This window comes from Castor canadensis, chromosome 6 (genome assembly GCF_047511655.1).
Source record: "Castor canadensis chromosome 6, mCasCan1.hap1v2, whole genome shotgun sequence".
Lineage (NCBI taxonomy): Eukaryota > Metazoa > Chordata > Mammalia > Rodentia > Castoridae > Castor > Castor canadensis.
This window is the reverse complement of record NC_133391.1, coordinates 141,723,577-141,746,946: the sequence shown is the minus strand read 5'-3', so window position 1 is coordinate 141,746,946 and position 23,370 is coordinate 141,723,577. Positions and strand designations below refer to the sequence as shown.

At 39.5% G+C, this 23,370-nt stretch overlaps 1 protein-coding gene across 1 annotated transcript in view; it reads right to left on the bottom strand.

Moving 5' to 3' along the window:
* Mroh2b (maestro heat like repeat family member 2B) overlaps positions 1-23,370 on the bottom strand; it is an 81,009-nt gene that overhangs the window by 13,898 nt on the left and 43,741 nt on the right. The window contains 5 exon segments of the mRNA XM_074075350.1: positions 368-465; positions 20,558-20,678; positions 21,053-21,142; positions 21,435-21,530; positions 21,637-21,772. Of these exon segments, the coding sequence (XP_073931451.1) occupies positions 368-465; positions 20,558-20,678; positions 21,053-21,142; positions 21,435-21,530; positions 21,637-21,772 (541 nt within the window).

Here is a 23,370-nt window from a genome sequence, read left to right as displayed (position 1 = left end):
TGATTTTATTGGGTTCTTTTTTTTTTTTTTGAAAAAGTGAACTGAACTCCAAGCAGTGCACGTGGGATGCATCTGATGGACTCCAAAGCCCTTGCACCTTCTATTCCACCCTACCACATCCCACACCCTGGAGATGTGTGGGAACCATTTGGTTCACAAATTTTCCCATAGGATGCCACCATCAGTAGCAGGTGTTGATTAGGCACATGTACATAGAGTTAGTGAGAGGACAAAAGGTTTTTTATTTATCTTGATTGTCTAAACTGTGGTCTTCCTTCCTTAACAGTGGAGAGTTGATAGCTTGCTTATTTGGAAATTAATCCATAATTGTCTTTATCCTCCTTTGCCAGTCTTCCATATTCATTACCTTAGCTATTTTGGAGGAAAGCTTTATCTGGACCTGCACATCATCACATTCCAGCCCTTCCTGTAAATCCTGTAGTCTTTCCAGTTCCAGGTGAATGCCTAAAGTCAACAGAAGGAAAAATATATTAAGAGTTCAAAGACCCAACAAGGGATGAAGAAAATGGTTATGGTTCAGTGTAAGAATAATTAAGCAACTGCATGCCTTTAACATTAATGGTTGCCTGATGAGATGGTGACTGGGGTGAGATGGATCTCATGTAGTTTTGGCATGCATTTCTCTACTGCTAAGGATGGTGACCATCTCTTCATCTATTTATTGGCCATTTTTACTTCTTTTTTTGAGAACTATCTGTTGAATTTATTTGCCAATTTATTAACTGGATTGTTTGTTACTTCTTGGAGCTCTTTATATATTATGGAGATTTCTCCTTTAGCTGATGAATAAAGATGATAAATCTGATGGCAAATATTTTTCTCCCATTCTGTAGGTTGTCTCTTTTTAAAGTTATTTGTTTATTTTATATTTTTATTAGCGCATATTAGTTGTATGAGGAAGGTTCATAGTAACATTTCCATATATGGTTACAACCCCTCAATCATTTTCCTTCATCCCTTCTAGCCCCCTTCTTAGAACAATTTCAACAGGTTTCATTGTTTTATTTTCTTGCATGCATACAAAGTACATCGACAATATTCACTCTCCTTCATCCACTCATTTGCCCTCCCCTGCCCACTGGTACTCACCCCCAGACAGGACCTGTTTTACCTTGCTTTTCTTTATTTTTTTAAGTGAATACTGATTAGAGTTTTGCCTTAGTATTTCACACGTATATATTGTACTTTAATCAGACTAACTCTCTCGAGTACTTACTCTTTTGATATCATTCTGTTCCCTATTATTCAACAACTTTCAGTGTATTTTTTTATACCATCATCATACACAAATGCAATGTATTTCAGTATTATTCACTTTCTATCATTCTCTTTTTCCTCTCCTGCCTACCCTTAGCCCTTCCTGAAAGACTCACTATTATAATCATGTTCTCTCTCTCTTTCTATAGATATGCATATGTATTTAAGATCACATATGTATTTATGTATGCATTTATCTTTTAGGTCAACTTCCACATATGAGGGAAAACATGTGACCTTTGAACTTGTGAGTCTGGCTTACTTCACCTAACATGATGATCTCCAGCAGATCTGTTTACCTGTAAACAACATAATTAATTTTTCTTTATGACAGAATAATGTGCTATTGTGTATATATACCATATTTTCTTAAACTATTCATCAGTTGTAGGACACCTGGGATATTTCAGAAGCTTGGCTTTTGTGAATAATGCTGTGTTAAACATGAATATGCAAATGGCTTGATTATATCCTGACTTACATTCCTTTTGTGTGTACACCCAGGAGGGGTATAGCTGGATCATCTGGTAGTTCTTAGTTTTTTTGAGGGACCTTCATACTGCTTTCCATAGTGACTGCACTAAATTATATTCCTACAACAGTGGGTAATGGTTCCTTTATTCCGGCATCCTCACCAGCATTTGTTGTTATTTGTGTTATTGATGACAGTCATTCTGACTGGAGTGAAGTAGAATCTCAATGTCATTTTGATTTGCATTTATTCACTATTTGTACTTTATCTTTTGAGAACTGTCTGCTTATAGCTCATTTGCCCATTTATTAGTTAGGTTGTTGATACTTTGCAGTATTTTGAACTACTTTTCTCTTCTGTTTATTAATCCCTTGTCAGATGTATAGCTAGCAAAGACTTTCTAACATTCTGTAGGCTGTCTCTTCAGCCTAGTGACTGCTTCCTTTGCTTTGCAGATTTTTTTTGTCAATTCTTTCTCTTAATTACTGAGCTATTGGAGTTGTGTTTAGGAAGTTATTACCTATGTATGTTCTAGTGTTTCCCCTTTTCTTTCCTGTAGTAGTTCCAGGTCTTAAGATCTTTGATCCACTTTGAACTGATACTACTACAAGCTGAGAGACTGAGATATAATTTCAATCTTCTACAGATGATTTTTCAGCATCATTTGTTGAAGAGGCTATCTTTTTTCCAATTCTATTAGACATTTCAGTCAATTCATCATCTTTGGATCAGTTGTTGTGTTGTCGGGTTTTGGAGGGGAGATACTGCCTTGGTTTTTCATATTTAAATTTCTACACTGTGATTTGTGCATCTGTTGGGCTAAATTTTTCTTTTACATTCTCACATATGTGGAGAAACTACTGCAGTAACAAGGTTAATATTTCAGCAATAAACCAAATATTTGAATGTATAAAGAGCAACTGGAACCCTTAACTGTTTCCCTTTTAAAGTTGTATGGGTAAGAAGCTCTGGTTCCTCGGGGATTGATCAGGGAGTTTAACATTGGTTGAAAAATACAAGGATTGAAAATTGAGTAATATAGGGATGGGCATGGTAAAGGGTGGGCAGTAAGAAGATAGGAAGAAAGGGAGGTAGGAAGAGGAAATAATAGAACAGGTGAGCACTATATAGTTATAACAGATAAGTAGAGAATGATTTGGGAAATAAGGAGAAAAAACAATAATGAAAAAAAAATTTCCAGAAATAACTCAAAATTCAAAAAAAGGAAAAGAAAAAACAACCAAATGAAAACAAATTAGATAAAAAGAAAAAAACAACAGTTTATTTTTCTTGCTGGAGAGGTGTTGATATTTCTTGTGTTTTGTCCAAGTTAGTCTCTTTTGTCACCGTTGTTATGGGAACAGTTTCAGGAGGGCGAGATTGCACCTCAGCTGTTGTCCATCTGCCAGGCAAGTTTTTCTAGTAAGGAGGTTTTTGGAAGAAGGGGAAATTTCTAACTTAAGGTACAGGAGGAGGCTTCAGGGATGGGAGTGGTGCTCATAGTGTGGTTGATCCACCCCAGGGCAGTCTCTTAAAGAAGTTTGCCAGCGAGTTGTTTTGGGGCTGTGCAGCCTCTTTAAATAGGGGGTGAGCCTTTGTGTTGAAATGTGGAGAGATCTGAGTGGGTGGGGCCACTCATGTCATAAGTGGGACCTCAGTCAATGGAGCTGCTGTCACTGGACAAGGTGGTGCCACTGACCTCTGGGCCTTTGGCTGCTTATTATTATTATTATTTTTTTGTGCTGGGTGGGGTACACTGTAGCATTTACAAAGGTTCTTACAATGTATCAAATATATCATACTTGAATTCCACCCCCTCCTCTTCTCCCCCATTTCCCCTCTCCTGATTATTGGAACACTTTCAACAGGCATCATTATTGCATTTACATATATGTGTATACATTGTTTGCACCATATTCATCCTCCTACCTCTTTATCTGCCCTCCTGTTCTCCGATTTTGTAGAAGAAAAAACATAAAAGATGAAACAAGAAACATAACGTTTTGCTAGTTTGAGCTAAGGACAGCTACACGGGGAGTTTCCTTGTGTTGTTCCCATGCATATGTGTATTATAGCTCCAATTGATTTGCCTCTTCCAGTCCTCTTCACTACACCCTTGTCCGCTTCCCATGGTGGCCCCAGCCACTTTAAAACTTCTGTATTCATTCCTGTACAGTGAGCACATCAACCTCATTCAAGGTTTTGGTTTCCTTCCCTTGCCACTTTGGCTGCTTGGTGGGCTTCTGCCAGTCTTCAGAATGCCCCTGACACAATCTCTCTCCCTCTCTAAGTCTGCCTTTGGTGGCTGTCTCCAACTAGGACACTGGCTGTGAGTCTTGGAACTTGCCAAGCTGAGATGCTTGAAATCCCCAGGGTTGCTCAGTTTCAAAGCTCACCTTCGTGCTGGTAGTTTTCAGGCAGCTTCAGTAACTTGAGTTTTCTGCCAGTAGAGATTGGTGCTTTGTTTTAGAAATTACTCTTAGCTGATGGAGGTGCTGTTTGCTGGATAAACTAGGGTAGGTGACCTCTCAACTTCTTGGTTGCTGCTTTTCAGATTGCCCTACTCCCTTTCTACATCCACCTATAGTGGCAGTCTCCTATGTGGACACTGTGGCCAGGAGTCCCAGAACTCCCTTGGCTGTGATTTTTGAAATTCCCTGGTTGCTACATCTCAGAGTTCACCTGCCTGTAGGCAGTATTAAGGCAGCTTCAGTAAGCTGAGCTCTCTGCCAGTGAAGAATAGTTGGTTTCTTTTTGAATTTTCCATAGGCAAGTAGGGCATGCCTGCTAACACTGTGCCTTTCTTTTCCCACCTGCCAGCTCACCACAAGTCAAAGTCTCTCCCCATCCAAAAGCCTCTTGTGGCTATTGCCTCTCACACACAAAAGGCCCTGGGCTGCGATTGCTTCTTGTTTTCAAGATGACTCCCTATCCACCCAAGTACCTCAGTCTTGATCAGGAAGCTCTCAATATGGTGCCTTGCCTCAGCTCTCTGAGATATGAGGAATGAAAGGTGTTCTTGTCTGATGCTGGATGGCTTGCTGTGCTGGGGAAGTTACTGTCCTGTCAAATCCTCACAGTTGGGTTAGGGTTTGTGGGAACTGTATTTTTTGTCCCACAGCTAGATCTGTCAGTCTATAGAGGAGACTGTCTGGCTTATGTTAGGGTGGAGGCTTTGCTTCTTTCCTCCTGGAGAAAGCTTCTATTCCTCTGCCATCTTGTCTCTAATCCCCAGCTCTTATAGGTGTTTCTTGATTCTGGTAATTGTTTTCTTTTGATATGCAGAATCTTTTAAATTTGTCATTTCTTGCTCTTATTTCCTGAGCAGTTGGAGTTCTATTCAGAAAGGCTTTACTATCCTTTTTTATTTTTATTCATTTATTCATATGTGCATACATTGTTTGGGCTATTTTCCCCCTTTCCCCCACCCCTCCTTTTCCTCCCATCCCCCTCGCTTCCAGGCAGAACCTGTTCTGCCCTTTTCTCCAATTTTGTTAAAGAGAAGACATAGCAATAATAAGAATGACGTAGTGTTTTTGCTAGTTGAGATAAGGATAGCTATACAGAGAGATTCCTAGCATTGCTTCCATGCACAAGTGTATTACAACCTAAATTGATTCATCTCTACCAGACCTCTTCACTACTTCCTGGTCACCTTCCCATATTGACCTCTGTCATTTTAAGGTTACTGTATTAGCTCCTCTGCAGTGGGCACATCAAACACTTTCAAGTTTTGGGTTTCCTACCTTTCCCTATTCCTCCTATATGTGTCCTCCTCTTAGCATGTGACCCATGTCTAATAATATTACTGCATTTGTTTTAGATCTAAAGTCCGCATATGAGGGAGAGCATACGATTTTTGTCTTTCTGAACCTGGCTAACTTCACTTAAGATGATGTTCTTTTAAGGGTCTTCTTTCTGTTTTCCTGAAGTAGTTTCAAACTTTAAGGCCTTACATTTAGATTTTTGATCCATTTTGAATTGATTTTTGCATAGAGTGAGACATGGGGATCTAGCTTCAGTCTTCTACATGAGGCTATCCAGTTTTCTCAACACCATTTGTGAAGAGCCTGTCTTCTCCAAGGTATGCTTTTGGCAACTTTGTCAAAAATCAGATGGCTGTGACTACGTGGGCTTATTTCTGGATTTTCTATTCATTGGTTTAAGTGTCTTTTTTGTCTGTTTTTTGGCTAATACCATGCTGTTTCTGTTACTAAGGTCTGATAGTATGATTTCAAGTCAGGTATTGAGTTATTGCCAGCACTTCTCTTTTTTTCCTCAGGAAAAAACAGAGAGTCTTTTGTGCTTCCATGTGAATTTTAGGATTGATTTTTCTACATCTGTGAAAAAATGACATTGGAATTTTATGGGGATTGCATGATATCTATAGATTGCTTTAGCTATTTTTACAATATTAATTCTGCTGATCCATGAACATAAGAGCTACTTTAATCTTCCAGTGTCTTCTTTAATTTCTTTCTTCAAGGTTTTACAGTTTCTTGCATCTCATTGGTTAAGTTTATATCAAGGTATTTTACTTTTGTGAGGCTGACAAACGGACCACAGAAGGTTAAGGAGACACTTCTCCTCCCAGGAAACACCTGTCTGCATCTGAAAGACATCTCTGTCCTCAGGCAATACACACAAAAAAAGGCTATAAAACCCAATCCCTACCCTGACTCATGGGACCACTGGTTTCAGGTCCCCCTGCATTCCCCACCATGCAGTCTTTCTCTTCTCTTCTCTACAAATAAAATCTTTCTGACCTCTGCTGCTGGAGTCCACCTGTGCTTTCATTCTCAGAGAGGGCTCAAAAACCCTGAGCACCTGAAATTCCTGCATGTGTCATCTGTGCACCATATTTGGCAATGCACAAAGGGACTAACTGTCACCTGAGGTCAGTATAGATTGTGCCAATCTGGGAAAAGCTGCCTAGGAATGTGACTGTGACTGTCTAGCACTCTGATGGAGTCTGTTCTCCAGGAGAGCCCCCTCACCATGGCCTAGCTATGGTGGACCTCTCAGGCCGACCTTCTCTCTCTCTCTCTCTCTCTCTCTCTGTCTGTCTCTCCTCCCTCTCTCTCTATCTCTCTCTTGTTAAGGAGAGTCTCTCTCTTGGGAAGCTGAGGAAAAGCTCTGAGCCCATTACAGCTGTAAGGCAGGCAACCCGAGAGAACATGGGGGCTGGTCGGGGGCTTATACCAGACTGCCAGTGCTATGCGGGCAGAGCCAGACTTCAGCACACTGAGGCTTTATTTTCCTCCCCTTAAACTCTCTCTTTCTCTCTTTCAAGATCTGACCTGCTTAAGAGGAGGTCTGAAAACAGCCAGTGGAAGGGAAAGTTTCTCTTCAAGCTATAAAGGTGTTCTGGCCAGGGCACTTCCCAGTGTCACTTAAAGGCTGGAGATGCAACTTCCTGACCTGCCCTGAGGCTCCAAAGGCAGCTAAGTCTCAGACCCCTGTAGCCATCTGCGCAGCAAACAGACAATCAGATATCTTATGCTTCCTTCATACTTTCTGTGGCCCAAGACTGGAGGTCACCCCTTGCTTCCAGTGCTCCTTGGGCAGGATTGACCTGGACAGCAGGTCACAGTGGTGACTAATAATCCCTCATGTGTTGGGCCTGGAAACTCTCTTTTCCCCCAATCCTCATCCTCTCCTTCCCTTTTCCCAAGTAGTTCAGGATGAGTGTCCCCCTCCTCCCCTTTGCTCTAAACAGCAGTGGGCTTCCTTCTTCAGACAGTTTGGGAAAAATCCCTGCAGGCACCAGAAAGTGCTAGTCTCTAATTTAGGCTTAACTGTCTTTGTCAAGCATCGGGTCATACTGGTTAAACAGGTTCTGCAGCCTGCCCTCAGGAAAAGAAAAAAAACAGTTAAAAGGCAGAGACCTCATGGTGGTCTTTTCTGTTTTTACCCCTTACTGCATTAAAAGCCTTCAGACTCTCTCTCTTTTCATAAAAAGCACATATGCCTCACAGGATATATAGGGGGGCAGAAGTCTACTTCATCAGGAGTCCCCATCCATGCCTCTGCAGGGGTCCTTCCTCTGACCATGCAAGCCCTCTTGGTTACTTTTATAGAGTTATTTTTAAATTACAAGCCTTCAGTTGGTAGAGGAGAGCCAGGTACCTGGGTCTCAGGGCAAACAGGCAAGTCAAAATAGATAAGAAATTGGTCCAAGGTCATTTCAGTGGGGTGGCTGCACCTGGAATACCTAAAAATCCTTCATGACCTTAGCCACAGGTGGCAGTGGCAGAGGAGCAAAGGAGAGAGGGGCACCCTTTCCCACATAGATTTTCTCCTCATCTGGGAATGCCTAGATAAAAGGAGAAACCTCTGTTAAGGTGACCAATTTTCCCTTGTTTCCCTTTTTAGATGGAGAATCAAGCCTCAAGGATCCAGGAAGGATCCCCCCTTGCCTGCTTACTAAAATATTAATTTCAGCAAAAGTGACTCAAGTTTTATTGCACCCAGGCTTGGCTACAGTATCCTCTGGGAGATGAGGAAAGATGGCCAGAAGGAGGGAGCATTAATTATAATACCATTCTTCAATTAGATATGTTCTGTAAAAAGGAGGGAAAGTGGACTGAAGTTCCACATGTTCAACTGCTCTTTTTTCTAAAATACCACCCAAAATGGATGAGCAAATGCAGGTTAGATACCCAGATCATGGTGACCCTTTGAGAAAAGCCCCCAAACTCACTTGACCCAAAGAACCAATCTTATGCTCCATCAGCTCCCTCTCTCTCCCCTTATCCAGCTACCTCAAACACAAGACATTGTCACACAGGACTCTACTGCCTCTGGTTAATTCCTGGAGAGGGCTCACGTTCCTTTTAGAGTGAGTGAACTTAAAGAAATAAAAAAAGATTTAGGAAATTACACAGAAAACCCAGGTAAGTACATCCAGACATTTAGAGAAGTCAGCCAAACCAGTGAACTGAGCTGGAAAGATGTAATGCTATTGCTATCTCAAACCCTTACTGCTCTGGAGAAACAGTGGGTACTAGATCAGGCAGTCAAAGCTGGAGACAATTATCACTTAGATAAAAGCGGCCCTGCAGGCCTGTCTCCTACTGGGCCCTCACAGGAGGAGGAGGGGCAGGAAGAAGAAAGACAAAGACACTGGACATCCAAAAGGGAACCTTGATTCCCAATTCCAACAGGAGATCAGGCAGTACCTAGGTATGACCTTAAGTGGGACCCTGAAAATGACAAAGACTAATGGAGCCATAACCATTTCATCCACTGCATTCTTGAGGGTCTAAGGAGAGCCAAGGTAAAACCTCTTAATTACTCCCAATTCACAGCTGTACAGCAAGGACCCTTAGAAACTCCAGTAGCTTTCCTACAGAGACTTAAGGATGCTTTACAAAAGCATACCAACATTATACCAGAGTCACAGGAAGAGGAAATTGTCCTAAAAGATAAATTTCTAACATAGTCAAGCACCAGATATCCATAAAAAGCTTCAAAAACTGGTGGCTGAAGGGAGCAGAGATCTAGACCAATTGGTCCATGTAGCCACATCTGTATACTATAACAGGGACTTAGAAAAAGAAAAGAAGGACCTGGAAAAGGAAAAGAGAAAGGATAAATGGCAGCAGGCCCTGATTGCAGCGCTCAGAGAGGCTTCCCTGGGGCAAAGTCTAAACCCAAGGACATGCTTTCAATGTGGACAGGCAGGACATTTTAGGAGGGAAAGCTACCTTTGGGACCCTGCCCATTTGTTGGTGAAAACACTGGAAGGCACACTGTCCCTGGTTCCCAGGGGAATGGAGGTCAGAGCCTCCCACCCAATGACAGGTTCTGGGGCCTCCCATCCAGGCTGCTGTGACCACCATAAAAGCAGGGAAGCTCTGGGTTATACTCACTATCGAAAAGCACAAGGTCAGCCTCCTTGTTGATACTGGAGCCAGCATCTCAGCTATTCCTTTCTCTCCCGGACCCAGGTCCTCCAAGAAAATTACTGTTCAGGGCATATCAGGCCAGCCTCTAGAGCGTTATTTCACTCAGCCTTTAGCCTGCTCGTGGGGAGATTTCCATTTCTGTCACTCCTTTTTAATTGTCCCAGAAACCCCTAATCCTCTGCTAGGGTGAGACCTTCTATCTAAATTGGGGATACAGCTCCTTTTACCTCAGGTTGCTTGTCCTTAATAGAGGAACAAGTAGACCCCACAGTATGGATGGATGGACATATCGTAGGACAGTCACGAACAGCTGTCCTAGTCCTAATTCATCTCAAGGACCCCTACTGGTTTCCCCATCAAAAACAGTATACTTCAAAGCCAGAAGTTAAGGAAGGGATAGTTCCCATAATCAAAGACTTAAAAAGACAGGTACTACTAATCGAGTGCTCCAGCCCATATAATACTCCTATTCTCGGTGTCAAGAAGGGACCTAACAAATGGAGGCTCATCCAGGATCTCCACCTGATCAATGAAGCAGTAGTGCCTCTCCACCCTGTAGCTCCAAATCCTTATATGCTTTTAGCCCAAATACCTCCAGGTACTGCTTACCTCTCTGTCCTGGATTTAAAGGATGCCTTCTTTTGCATTTCTTTCCACCCTAAAAGTCAACCTATCTTTGCCTTTGAGGACCCCACAAGAAAGTCTGGACAGGTCACTTGGACTGTCCTCCTCCAGGGATTCAGAGACAGCCCCCACCTCTTTGGGTTAGCTCTAACCCAAGACTTGGCAGAGTGGCAATATCTACAAGCTACTCTGCTAAGATATGTGGATGACCTCCTGCTCTGTAGACCGACTGAGCCTGTCATTTCATGAGCCACTGTGTCCTTACTGAACTTCTTAGCAGATAGAGGATATAAAATCTCTAAAGAAAAAGCCCAATTGTGTCAGTCTAGGGTTACTTATTTAGATCTTGTCCTGGAGAAAGAAATGAGGACTCTAGGAGAAGATAGAATCCATCCAATCGTGATGTTTCCCTTACCTAAAACTCTAAAGCAATTGAGGCCTTTTTGGGAGTCACAGGATACTGTAGAATTTGAATCCTGGGATATGCAGACCTAGCCAAGACCTTATATCAAGTCCTTAAGGAAGCACAGAAAGATCCCCAACACTTTATTGAATGGGATAAGTCAGAAAATGCATTCCACCAGTTAAAGAAGGTCCTTATGACAGCTCCAGCACTGGATCTCCCAGTACAAGACAAGTTTCAATTATATGTCTATGAAAAGGAGGACTGGCCTTGGGAGTGGTGGCTCAGCTCTGGGGCATCACTCCCTAGCCAGTAGGCTACTTTTATTTTTTTAATTTTTATTTAATTCATATGTGCATTTGGGTCATTTCTCCCCCCTTCCCCCACCCCTTCCCCTACCCCCCCACTCCCACACTTACCCCTCCTTATCCCTCACTACCCAGCAGAAACTATTTTGCCCTTATCTCTAATTTTGTTGAAGAGAGAGTATAAACAATAATAGGAAGGACCAAGGGTTTTTGCTAGTTGAGATAAGGATAGCTATACAGGGAGTTAACTTGCATTGCTTTCCTGTACATGTGTGTCACCTTCTAAATTAATTATTCTTGAACTAACCTTTTCTCTAGTTCCTGGTCCCCTTCTCCTATTGGCCTCAGTTGCTTTAAAGTATCTGCATTAGTTTCTCTACATTGAGGGCAACAAATGCTATCTAGTTTTTTATGTGTCTTACCTATCCTCATAACTCCCTTGTGTGCTCTCGCTTTATCGTGTGATCAAAGTCCAATCCCTTTATTGTGTTTGCCCTTGATCTAATGTCTGCATATGAGTGAGAACACACACTTTTTGGTCTTTTGGGCCAGGCTAAACTCACTCAGAATGATGTTCTCCAATTCCATCATTTTCCAGTGAATGATAACATTTCGTTCTTCTTCATGGCTGCATAAAATTCCATTGTGTATAGATACCACATTTTCTTAATCCATTCGTCAATAGTGGGGCATCTTGGCTGTTTCCATAACTTGGTTATTGTGAATAGTGCTGCAATAAACATGGGTGTGCAGGTGCCTCTGGAGCAATCTGTGTCAAATTCTTTTGGGTGTATCCCCAAGAGTGGTATTGCTGGATCATATGGTAGATCAATGTTTAGATTTTTAAGTAGCCTCCAAATTTTTTTCCAGAATGGTTGTACTAGTTTACATTCCCACCAACAGTGTAAGAGGGTTCCTTTTTCCCCACATCCTCGCCAACACCTTTTGTTAGTGGTGTTGTTAATGATGGCTATTCTAACAGGGGTGAGGTGGAATCTTAGTGTGGTTTTAATTTGCATTTCCTTTATTGCTAGAGATGGTGAGCATTTTTTCATGTGTCTTTTGGCCATTTAAATTTCTTCTTTTGAGAAAGTTCTGTTTAGTTCACTTGCCCATTTCTTTATTGGTTCAATAATTTTGGGAGAATTTAGTTTTTTAAGTTCTCTATATATTCTGGTTATCAGTCCTTTGTCTGATGTGTAGCTGGCAAATATTTTCTCCCACTCTGTGGGTGTTCTCTTCAGTTTAGAGACCATTTCTTTTGTTGAGCAGAAGCTTTTTAGTTTTATGAAGTCCCATTTATCTATGCTATCTCTTAGTTGCTGTGATGCTGGGGTTCCATTGAGAAAGTTCTTACCTATACCTACTAACTCCAGAGTATTTCCTACTCTTTTCTGTACCAACTTTAGAGTTTGGGGTCTGATATTAAGATCCTTGATCCATTTTGAGTTAATATTGGTATAGGGTGATATACATGGATCTAGTTTCAGTTTTTTGCAGACTGTGAACAGTTTTCCAGCAGTTTTTGTTGAAGAGGCTGCTATTTCTCCATCCTATATTTTTAGCGCCTTTGTCAAGGACAAGTTGGTTATAGTTGTGTGCCTTCATATCTGGGTCCTCTATTCTGTTCCACTGGTCTTCATGACTGTTTTTGTGCCAGTACCATGCTGTTTTTACTGTTATTGCTTTGTAATATAGTTTGAAGTCAGGTATCGTGATACCTCCATCATTGTTCTTTTGACTGAGTATTGCCTTGGCTATTCGTGGTCTCTTGTGTTTTCATATAAATTTAACGGTAGATTTTTCAATCTCTTTAATGAATGTCATTGGAATTTTGATGGGAATTGCATTAAACATGTAGATTACTTTTGGGAATATAGACATTTTTACTATGTTGATTCTACCAATCCATGAGCATGGGAGATCTCTCCACTTTCTATAGTCACCTCAATTTCTTTCTTTAGAAGTTCATAGTTTTCCCTGTAGAGGTCATTCACATCCTTTGTTAGGTTTACAACTAGGTATTGGAGGTTTTTTTTGAGGCTATTGTAAATGGAATTGTTTTCATATATTCTTTCTCAGTTTGTTCATTATTAGTGTATAGAAATGCTAATGATTTTTCTATGTTGATTTTATATCCTGCTATCTTGCTATAGCTATTGATGGTGTTAGGAGCTTTTGAGTAGAGTTTTTTGGGTCTTTAAGGTATAGGATCATATTGTCTGCAAATAGGGATATTTTGACAGTTTCTTTACCTTTTTGTATTCCTTTTATTCCTTCTTCTTGCCTAATTGCTCTGGCTAGGAATTCCAGTACTATGTTGAATAGGAGTGGAGATAGTGGGCATACTTGTCTGGTTCCTGATTTTAGAGGGAATGGTTTCAGTTTTTCTCCATTAAGTATAATGCTGGCTGTAGGTTTGTCATAAATAGCCTTTACAATGTTGAGGTACATTCCTTCTATTCCTGGTTTTCTTAGAGCTTTTATCATGAAATGGTGTTGGATCTTATCAAAGGCTTTTTCTTTATCTATTGAGATGATCAAGTGGTTTTTGTCTTTGCTTCTGTTAATGTGGTTTATTATTTTTATTGATTTTCATATGTTGAACCACCCCTGCATCCCTGGGATGAAGCCTACTTGGTCGTAGTGAATGATCTTTTTGATGTGTTGTTGAATTTGGTTTGCCATTATTTTATCGAGGATTTTTGTATCAATGTTCATTAAGGAGATTGGCCTATAGTTCTCCTTGTTGCCTGGTTTTGGGATAAGTGTAATACTGGCTTCATAAAATGTGTTTGGCAGTTTTCCTTCCCTTTCTATTTCATGGAACAGTTTAAGGAGGGTTGGTATCAGTTCTTCTTTAAAGGTCTTATAGAATTCAGCAGAGAATCCATCAGGTCCTGGATTTTTCTTTTGGGGGAGACTCTTGATTGCTGCTTCAATTTCAGTTTGTGTTATAGATCTATTCAGGTGATTAATTTCCTCTTTGTTCAGTTTTGGATGATCATATGTATCTAGAAATCTGTCCATTTCTTTTAGATTTTCAAATTTATTTGAATATAGGTTCTCAAAGTAGTCTCTGATGATTTCCTGGACTTCCATGGTGTTTGTTGTTATCTCCCCTTTTGCATTCCTAATTCTACTAATTTGGGTTTTTTCTCTCCTCATTTTAGTCAGGTTTGCCAGGGGTCTATCGATCTTGTTTATTTTTTCAAAGAACCAACTTTTTGTTTCATTAATTCTTTGTAGGATTTTTTTGGTTTCTATTTTGCCAGTAGGCTACTTAAGCAAATAATTAGATCAGGTAGCCAAGGGATGGCCAGGATGTCTTAGAGCAGTGGCTGCAGTAAGCCTTCTAGTGCCTGAAGCTCAAAAACTTATCCTAATCCCACCCCTCCCTAATGGTTTATACCCCACATGACCTAGGGGGAATTTTAAACTCAAAAGGAGAACTTGGCTATATGGCAGCCATATACTTTACTACCAGGCCCAGCTTCTGGGAGGGAGAGAAATAACTTTAAGGACCTATCAGAGCCTAAATCCTGCACCCTTCTACCAGAGGCAGAGGAAAATCTTGAACACTCAGGTGAGGAGGTACTTTTGAAAAATTATGCTGCCCAACCTGACTTAACTGATTGGCCCTTAAAAAACACTGATCTAGGATTATACACTGATGGCAGTTCTTTGTCAAGAATGGTGTCAGACATGCAGGGTTTGTGGTTGTAACAGAATTTGGCATCCTCAAATCTCCTAATACAAGTGCTCAGTTGGCAGAATTAGTGACCCTAACAGAAGCCCTAAGACTGTCAATAGAACAGAGAATCAACATTTGTACAGACTCTAAATATGCCTTCCTGATCCTGCATGCTCATGCAGCCATCTGGAAGGAAAAGGGAATGCTAACTACAACAGGAACAGCTTTACATAGAGATAAAAGAGAGGTTACTCTAATAGTTTTAGGGAAAACAGCATTAGTTACTGCCCTAGCTGGAATTAGCTATGGGGTGATTGCCAATCATGTAACTGCAAAAAAACCTAACCAAAGTTGTAGAAGACACCTTAGACCAAGTAGGCCTTGCCATTAAGGACATGCAAAATTCTTTGTCGTCCCTTGCCTGTATGGTCATGGACCACTCCCTGGTCCTAGATTTTCTTTTTTTTTTTTTTCTTTTATTATTCATATGTACATATAAGGCTTGAGTCATTTCTCCCCCCTGCCCCCACCCCCTCCCTTACCACCTACTCCGCCCCCTCCCTCTCCCCCCACCCACTCAATACCCAGCAGAAACTATTTTGCCCTTATTTCTAATTTTGTTGTAGAGAGAGTATAAGCCATAATAGGAAGGAACAAGGGTTTTTGCTGGTTGAGATAAGGATATCTGTACAGGGAGTTGACTCACATTAATTTCCTGTGCATGTGTGTTACCTTCTAGGTTAATTCTTTTTGATCTCACCTTTTCTCTAGTTCCTGGTCCCCTTTTCCTATTGGCCTCAGTTGCTTTTAAGGTATCTGCTTTAGTTTCTCTGTGTGAAGGGTAACAAATGCTAGCTAATTTTTTAGGTGTCTTACCTATCCTCACCCCTCCCTTGTGTGCTCTCGCTTTTATCATGTGCTCAAAGTCCAATCCCATTGTTGTGTTTGCCCTTGATCTAATGTCCACAAATGAGGGAGAACATACGATTTTTGGTCTTTTGGGCCAGGCTAACCTCACTCAGAATGATGTTCTCCAATTCCATCCATTTACCAGCAAATGATAACATTTTTTTCTTCTTCATGGCTGCATAAAATTCCATTGTGTATAGATACCACATTTTCTTAATCCATTCTAGATTTTCTTTTGGCTAAACAAGGAGGGGTATGTGCCATTGCCAATACATCCTGTTACACATATATAATAAACCCTTCAGACATTGTAGAGGAATGTGCAGATTACATTCTCCAACAGGCTAAGTGGCTCCAGGAGAAATCTCTTGAAACTCAGGTTTCTACACCAGTATGGGATCAAATAAAATCCTGGCTCCCCTCCAGGACTTGGTTCCTACCCTTTCTGGGGCCTATAGTTACCGTTATTCTCTTACTTGTGTTTGGGCCTTGCATTTTAAACTTACTTGTCAAGTTGTTTCTTCTCACATAGAATCCATAAACTACAAATGCCTCTGATGGAGATGAAAATACCTACTATCGTGGTCCCCTCAACAACCCCTCTCGTGATCAGCCCTAATGCTGTGGGCCCCTTCATCACCCCCTGTCAGCAGGAAGCAGTTATTGAACAGACTTCATTGTCCCTATTCCTAACAGCAGTTACGGCGGTCACTGGGGTGGGGGGACTTTGAGGATGGACCACAAGAGGTCAAGGAGACACTTCTCCTCTCAAGAAACACTCCTCTGCATCTGAAAGACATCTCCACCCTCAGGCAATACACAAAAAAAAGGCTGTAAAACCCAGTCCCCACTCTGACCCACGGGACCACCAGTTTCCAGGTCCCCCTGCAGTTCCCCACCATGCAGTCTTTCTCTTCTCTACAAATAAAATCTTTCTGACCCCTGCTGCTGGAGTCCACCTGTGCTTTCATTCTCAGAGAGGGCTCAAGAACCCTGAGCACCTGAAATTCCTGAGTGTGTCATCTGTGCATCAAGGCTACTGTCAGTGCAAATGTTTTCCTCATTTCTTTCTCAGCCTGTTCATTGTTGGCATACAGAAAAGCTATTTATTTTGCATGTTGATTTTTTTTATATTGTTACTTTCATGAAAATGTTTATCAGGTCTAAGAGTTTTTGGTGGAGTCTTTAAGATCTTTTAAGTATAGGACCATATCATCTGCAAATAGGTTAATTTAACTTCTTCCTTTCCTTTTCAAATCTTTTTCCTCTTGCTTTATTGTTCTAAGAATATAAATAATATATTATGTCTTAAGATATGATCTTAAGATATTATGACCTAAGATATTAGAAAATATATGGCTTAAGATATTAGGTCTTAAGACAGTATCTATTTTGGAGAAAGTTCCATGGGCTGCTGAGAAGAATGTCTATTCTTTGGCTGTTGGGTGAAATAGTCTGTAGATGGCTGTTAGGTGCATTTGATGTATAGTGTCATGTAATTCTGAAGTTTCCTTATTTGATTTTTGTCTGGATGACCTGTTTATTGTTGAGAATAAGGTATTAATATCACACATTAATATTGTGTTGGGGTCTACTTCTGTTTTTGTGTAGTGTTTGATTTATGAAATTTGTGCACCAATGTTTGGTGTACATATGTTTACAATTGTTATCACCTCCTGATGGATCTTTCCCTTTATCAGAATGAAAGAACCTACTTTGTCTTTTCTGACAGATTTTTGGATTGAAGTCTGCTTTATCAGATATTTGTATAGTTACTCCTCCTTGCTTTTTGACCCCATTTTCTTGGAAAATATTTTTCCATCTTTTTCACTCTGAACCTGTTTGTCTTTGTGAATGGGGTGCATTTCTTATTGGCAACAGATTGTCAGGTATTATTTTCTAATTCAATATGCCAGTCTGTGCATGTTGATTAGAGAATTGAGACCACTAATCTTCAGAGTTATTATTGAAAGATATGCAGTAATTCCTGCCATTTCATTGTTTTTGTAGTGCTTGATTCCTCCCTACTCCTCATTTGTTCAACTACATATAGTGAGATTTATTGTTTCTTGTATGTTTCTGGTTGTGTTTATCTTCCTCTTCTCTTTGTAGGATTCCTTTAATTATCTTGTGCAGTGCTGGTTTAATGGTCATAAATTTCTTTAATTTTTGTTTCTCATGGAATATTTTATTTCTCCCTCAATTATGAAGGATAGTTTTTCTGAGCGCAGTAATCTAGGTTGATGGTTATTTTCTTTCATGGCTTGAAATATATCATTCCATGCTCGCCTTACTTTTAAAGTTTCTCCTGAGAAACTTTTTATTTTGATGAGTTTGCCTTTGTAGGTAACTTTCTGTTTCTCTCCCAGCTTTCAATATTCTTTTGTTTTGTGTACTTAATGTTCTAACTGTAATGACAGAGGGAACTTCCTGTTTTTGGGGGCACTAAAATCTTTTTGTACCTGGATGACCATCTCTTTCTCAAAATTTAGGAAATTTTTGGTTATTACTTTATTAAATACATTTCATTTGCCCTCAGATTTCACCTCTTCTCCTCCTAAGCCTATGACTTATAGGTTTTGTCTATGGAGTTGTGGAGATCTTGTATGTTCTATTCCTACTTCAACTTGATTCAGTCTACTGGAAAGGCTTTCAAGGAATGTTTTATTTGACTTACACAGCATCTCATTTCCAGAATTTCAATTTGATTTTTTTCAGTATGTCAATATCTTTATTGAATTCCTCTTTCGTATCTTGCATTGTCTTTCTTATTTAATCTCTTTGTAAAATTCACTTAGCAGTTTGTTTATATTTTATTTGAGCTAATTGAGATGTTTATTTATACATGTCCTCTTTAATTTCATTGATCATTCTTATCATCATTCTCTTGAGTTCATTGTTTGAGATTTTATCCACTTCATTATCATTTAAATCACTTACTCAGTGATTGTTAATTTTTTGAAGTATCATGTTGCCTTCTTTTTTCATTTTTTTGTTATTCTACATTGAGGTTTGCTTATCTGAGGTCAACTTTTTGGTTGACTGTTTTAATTACCTGATGTCTTTCAGTTGAATTATGCTCTATGTTCTGGCAGGACTGGGTAGTGATAGGGTTGATGTGTCATTTCTCACCACTGGCTTGGGTATAACTCAGCAATAACAGATTCACCACTTCAAAACAAAACCAGAGTTTACATAAAGTAAAAACAATTGGAGACCTAATCTACACCTCGCCTCCAATATTGTTACCTATGCAGTGGACTAAGTTTCTTCTGCAGTACGCTCAGCAGTTTAGAAAATGTCTAATTGATGTAGGACTTCAAAGTTAATTGTGGTGGTAAATTTCTTGATTTCTGAACACTCACCTCAAAACTGATTCAGCAACATTCATGGATATTTAATCTATGAAAACCAGTTACTTGCACCTAGTAGATATTTAGCAATTCTTGTTTTCTCTAATTTTACTATGCTTTTTTGATCAACCAAGGAAAATGAGTTAATGCTAACCATGAAGCATGAGATTTTTTTGTTAACAAAGAGCATCTGAGGACCTGAGTTTTGTGTAGTTCAGGAAAATAAAGTAGCTTACAGGGAGAATATGTAGAACATAATAGAATTCAAATTCCTTTCTTCCCTTTCTGGCACATTTCTACTTTTACTGGAATAGATCCTTAATTGTCACTTCCTTAATTCTTTTTTTCTTGGCTCAGTAAAACCATATATTTCTAATGAATCCTTTTCCCACATCTCAAGGGACTTTCCCATTGACTGACTCTGCTCGATAGTTTTCTTCCTCTTTTTGTCCTTGTTCTTCTTCTTGTTCTGTTATATCTCTTCTCCTTCTTCCTTCTTCATTGAATAAACTCACCCATTCCCATCTAAATCCCACCTTCTGGATTTAACATACTTTTCTTATGTAAGTCTTAGAATTATAATATCTTAGTGTTTCCAGAATCAGAATAGTGCCTGACATATAGAAAGACACTCAGCAAATAGTTTGAAAGTATAAAAGAATGACAATGAACATTGGCATGAAATGGCATAAAACCTAGACCTGGTGTTCCTGGCTACCCCTTGTCTTTACAGAACTGTGCACACACAGTGTACAGTTATCACTGGAAAAATGTCTACTGATTTGACCTGGACATAAGGCCCTGATTATTGGTTTTAGTCAGAGAAGTTTTGAAATTCCTTATCTTCTCTGATATTGACATTTATTCACATATCCTTGTAAAGCAAGGGAAGTTCCTGATCTGTAAGCTGGAAAAACAAAAACAAAAACAAAAAAACCCTCCACAAAGTTCTCTCAAAGAGAACTTTGAAAGTTACTTAGCACAATAATAATAGTGCAATTTTCTCCTGAAGAAAATAATGTGTTAGAGGAAGCATTCCCAATATGCTCAATTACTCAGTGATTTATGAGGAAGATTTTCAAAACATTTTACCTACTTTAATGGATTTTTATAATGCTTCAGTGTCATTCTTTTTTAAAAAAACAGGAAAACAGAACCACTGGGGAAAAAAATGACAAACCGCAGATCCAAGTGACAAATTCTGAGATATAATTAAGGTATCAGAACTGAGAGATGGAGAACTGGAGACACCTGGGGAGCAGAGAGAGGAGGAGAGGAAGGGGGAGAGACAGATGCACAAGGAGGAAAACTGAGAAAAAAAGGAAATAGGTATCTCATTTCAGGACAGGGTGATGGGGTTAATGTGATTTCATATATATTATATGAAAATAGCATAATGAAACTCACTAAAAACTACTAAAAAGGAGGGAGGAAGAAAGGAGATTAAGAAAGAGTAATATAGGTAGAGTGAATTTGATCAAAGTACACTTATGCATGTTTATAAATATCACAATGAAATTCTTGTGTGTAATTAATTTATGCTAATAGAAATTTCAAAGAAAATAGGTATTTCCTTTCATTTTTGGGTTCCTGGTTTTTCCCTCACCTTTTACACAGAACAGACCAATAGTTGAGCTAATAGCAGCCTGACGAATGGTGGGCAAGGTGTCACAGGAGTGAGGAGCCAGGAGCCCAAGGAGTGATCCAATTTTGAAGTTCTGTGGTGCCTGCAGGACAAAGGAGGCACCCATGTGTTGAGAAGGCTTGATGATGGCCATCCCAGGGTATTTCCCATATTGGATCTCAAGTCCCTTAATTTTTTTCTGAAGGCCCTTAGAATGAAATTGAATCACAAACTTCCCCTAAAGGTTCCTGATCCCTTAAGAGCAGTGGAAAACTGAGTAAGCAAGCAAGCATCCAAAGAAGCCCAAGAGCCTAATTCTAGCATGACAGGAGTGTGAGACACCACTCAGGTGGTCCTCTGGAAAGCCTTCCATCTGAAACCTGAGATCCACTAGGCAGGAGTTTGGATCTAAGAGGCCTCAGAAGTCCTTGTGTTTCATAAGCAATGACATTTGTTTATTTCAAGGGAATAACTCACCTCAATATCATTTGTCAGCACTTTTGCAGTGATCTGGAAGGCTCTTTCTCTTTCCCATTGTTTTTGTGAAACAAGCCACATTCGGAGAAGCTGTTGGTTAAGGAATAAAATTTCTTTGCCTAGTATTCTTTATGTTCATTTATTCTCATTCCCTGTCCCTCCCTTAGTCTCTCTCTCTCTCTCTCTCTCTCTCTCCCTCTCCATTTTCTGTAATAGGATGTCCATTTCCTCATAAATAGCTTTTAAGAGGATTGGCACTACATGATGGGTTAGTGGGTCAGTGAGTCAGGCTGGATGTCTTCCTCTCAAGAAGGTAGAGTTGGTATGGCACACTGGCAGACAGATTAGGGTCTAGGGGAATCAGTGTGAGTGGTGGCCTTACATTAAACATTTCTTCACAGTCCTCTGCATCCACATTATCCCACATCATAGTTCTCATAAGTTTTCCTAGCGCATCCATGGATCGTTCATAGAGAAACTGAAATCAGATGTGAGTGTGTGAGTCTCAGGCTGCAGGGAATCAGGTCTCACTGTCTCACAAAGTCTTAAAACTTTTCAGTCTACTTAGCCCTCACTACACATACGTTAATGTGCTCGTTGTCCTTTTCCGTCTCACCCTCACTTTTGAGTGTTTCCAAAGGTGGAAGGGGCAGGAGCCGCCAAATATTCTCTTCAAGAATATTAAGATGGTCATTTAATGAGAGCGGAGGTTTCAGTTTACTGAAATGAGAACCACGTGGAGGAATGGATATTGGGATTACAAACAGAACCTACCCAATAGAGTACCAAAGATCTGTCCATCAAATCTGAACATGTGAAAAATGTGTCACATTTTCTGAAATGTCAGGATGTTGAGGGAGGTAGTAACAAGTGTAGGGAGAGATTAGGAACATAGAATCAGATGGCATTGGTGAACATAGTCGATATGCCTGAATCCTAATTTATTAGAGGTATGCACAATTGTCATTCACTTTGCATTATTTAACACTTAAGTATATGATCTGTGACAACATTAACTACTTGTTTTCTCCATCGTGTGTGTGTGTGTGTGTGTGTGTGTGTGTGTGTGTGTGTGTGTGTGTGGGTGGTGGGGGATTCTCTTCAACTAGATTCTAAATTTGGGGCAGTGGGTTTTTTTGTTTGTTTTTAAATTTTATTTTATCATTTTTACATGTACTTACATATGTATACATTTTTTGGGCCACCTCCCCTTTCTACCCCCCATCTGCCTCCAAGTAGGTTTCTTATTTTAAATCATTGTCATCTATCCTCTTGCCTCCTATGTATTGCCACATGTAGCATAGGTTCTAATAAATGTAGCAATTAATAAATAACGTACTAATTGTCTTCCTTATTTCTTTCACACACTTATAAACATCATGAAGATCGGAATAAAACTTGATGTGACCTGGGAAAATGCAAAGGTTCAATAAAGATGAAAAATTCTATTTATTATTAAATAAACTGTAAATTTAGACACTGCAATACCACTTGAAAGCTACCAAATTAGCAAAGAAATTAAAGATGATGCTGTTAGGACAATATTTAAAAAGTTTCTCAGAGAGAAGAGTAAGGTTCAGCTTAACTGGGAAAGCTCTATTTAGATTCTTCTTATCTTTATTTCCTAGACATTAAAAAAATTTTTTTTACTGGATGACTTTAAATGATATATGTAACTTGCATTGTACAATATTTTTCTAGAGTCTCACCTAGCTTATTATTAATTCACCTTCAAGATTTATTTGAGATTTCTAGAAACACCGAAAGCACAAACAATAAAAGCAAAAAGAGACAAATGGGACTATATCACCTGTAAAAAACTTGTGTGCACCAGTGGACACAGAGTGAAAAGTCAACTTATGGAATGGGCAAAATATTTGCAAACCATATGTCTGATAAGTGGTTAATTTACATAGTATGTGAAGAACTCCTACAAGTCAACAATAAAACAAATGACTTATTTAAAACTGGGCAAAGGGCAGGTCTCTAACAGACATTTCTCTAAAGAAGATATACAAATGGCCAACAAAAGCATGAAATGATGCTTAAATATCACTAATCATCAGGGAAATGCAAACCTAAACAATTCTAACTCTTACCCATTAGGATGGCTGCTACCCAAAATACCAGAAAATAACAAGATTGAAGATGTAATGAATTAACTTTTTTTTTTGGTAGCACTGGGATTTGAACATAGGACTTCGTGCTTAAAGAAGTAGTAGAGAAATCTGAATTCTTGTGCCATGTTGGTGAGAATAGAAAATGGTGACAATGCCATGGAAAAATATTATAGTTCCTCAAAATATTAAAATTAGAAT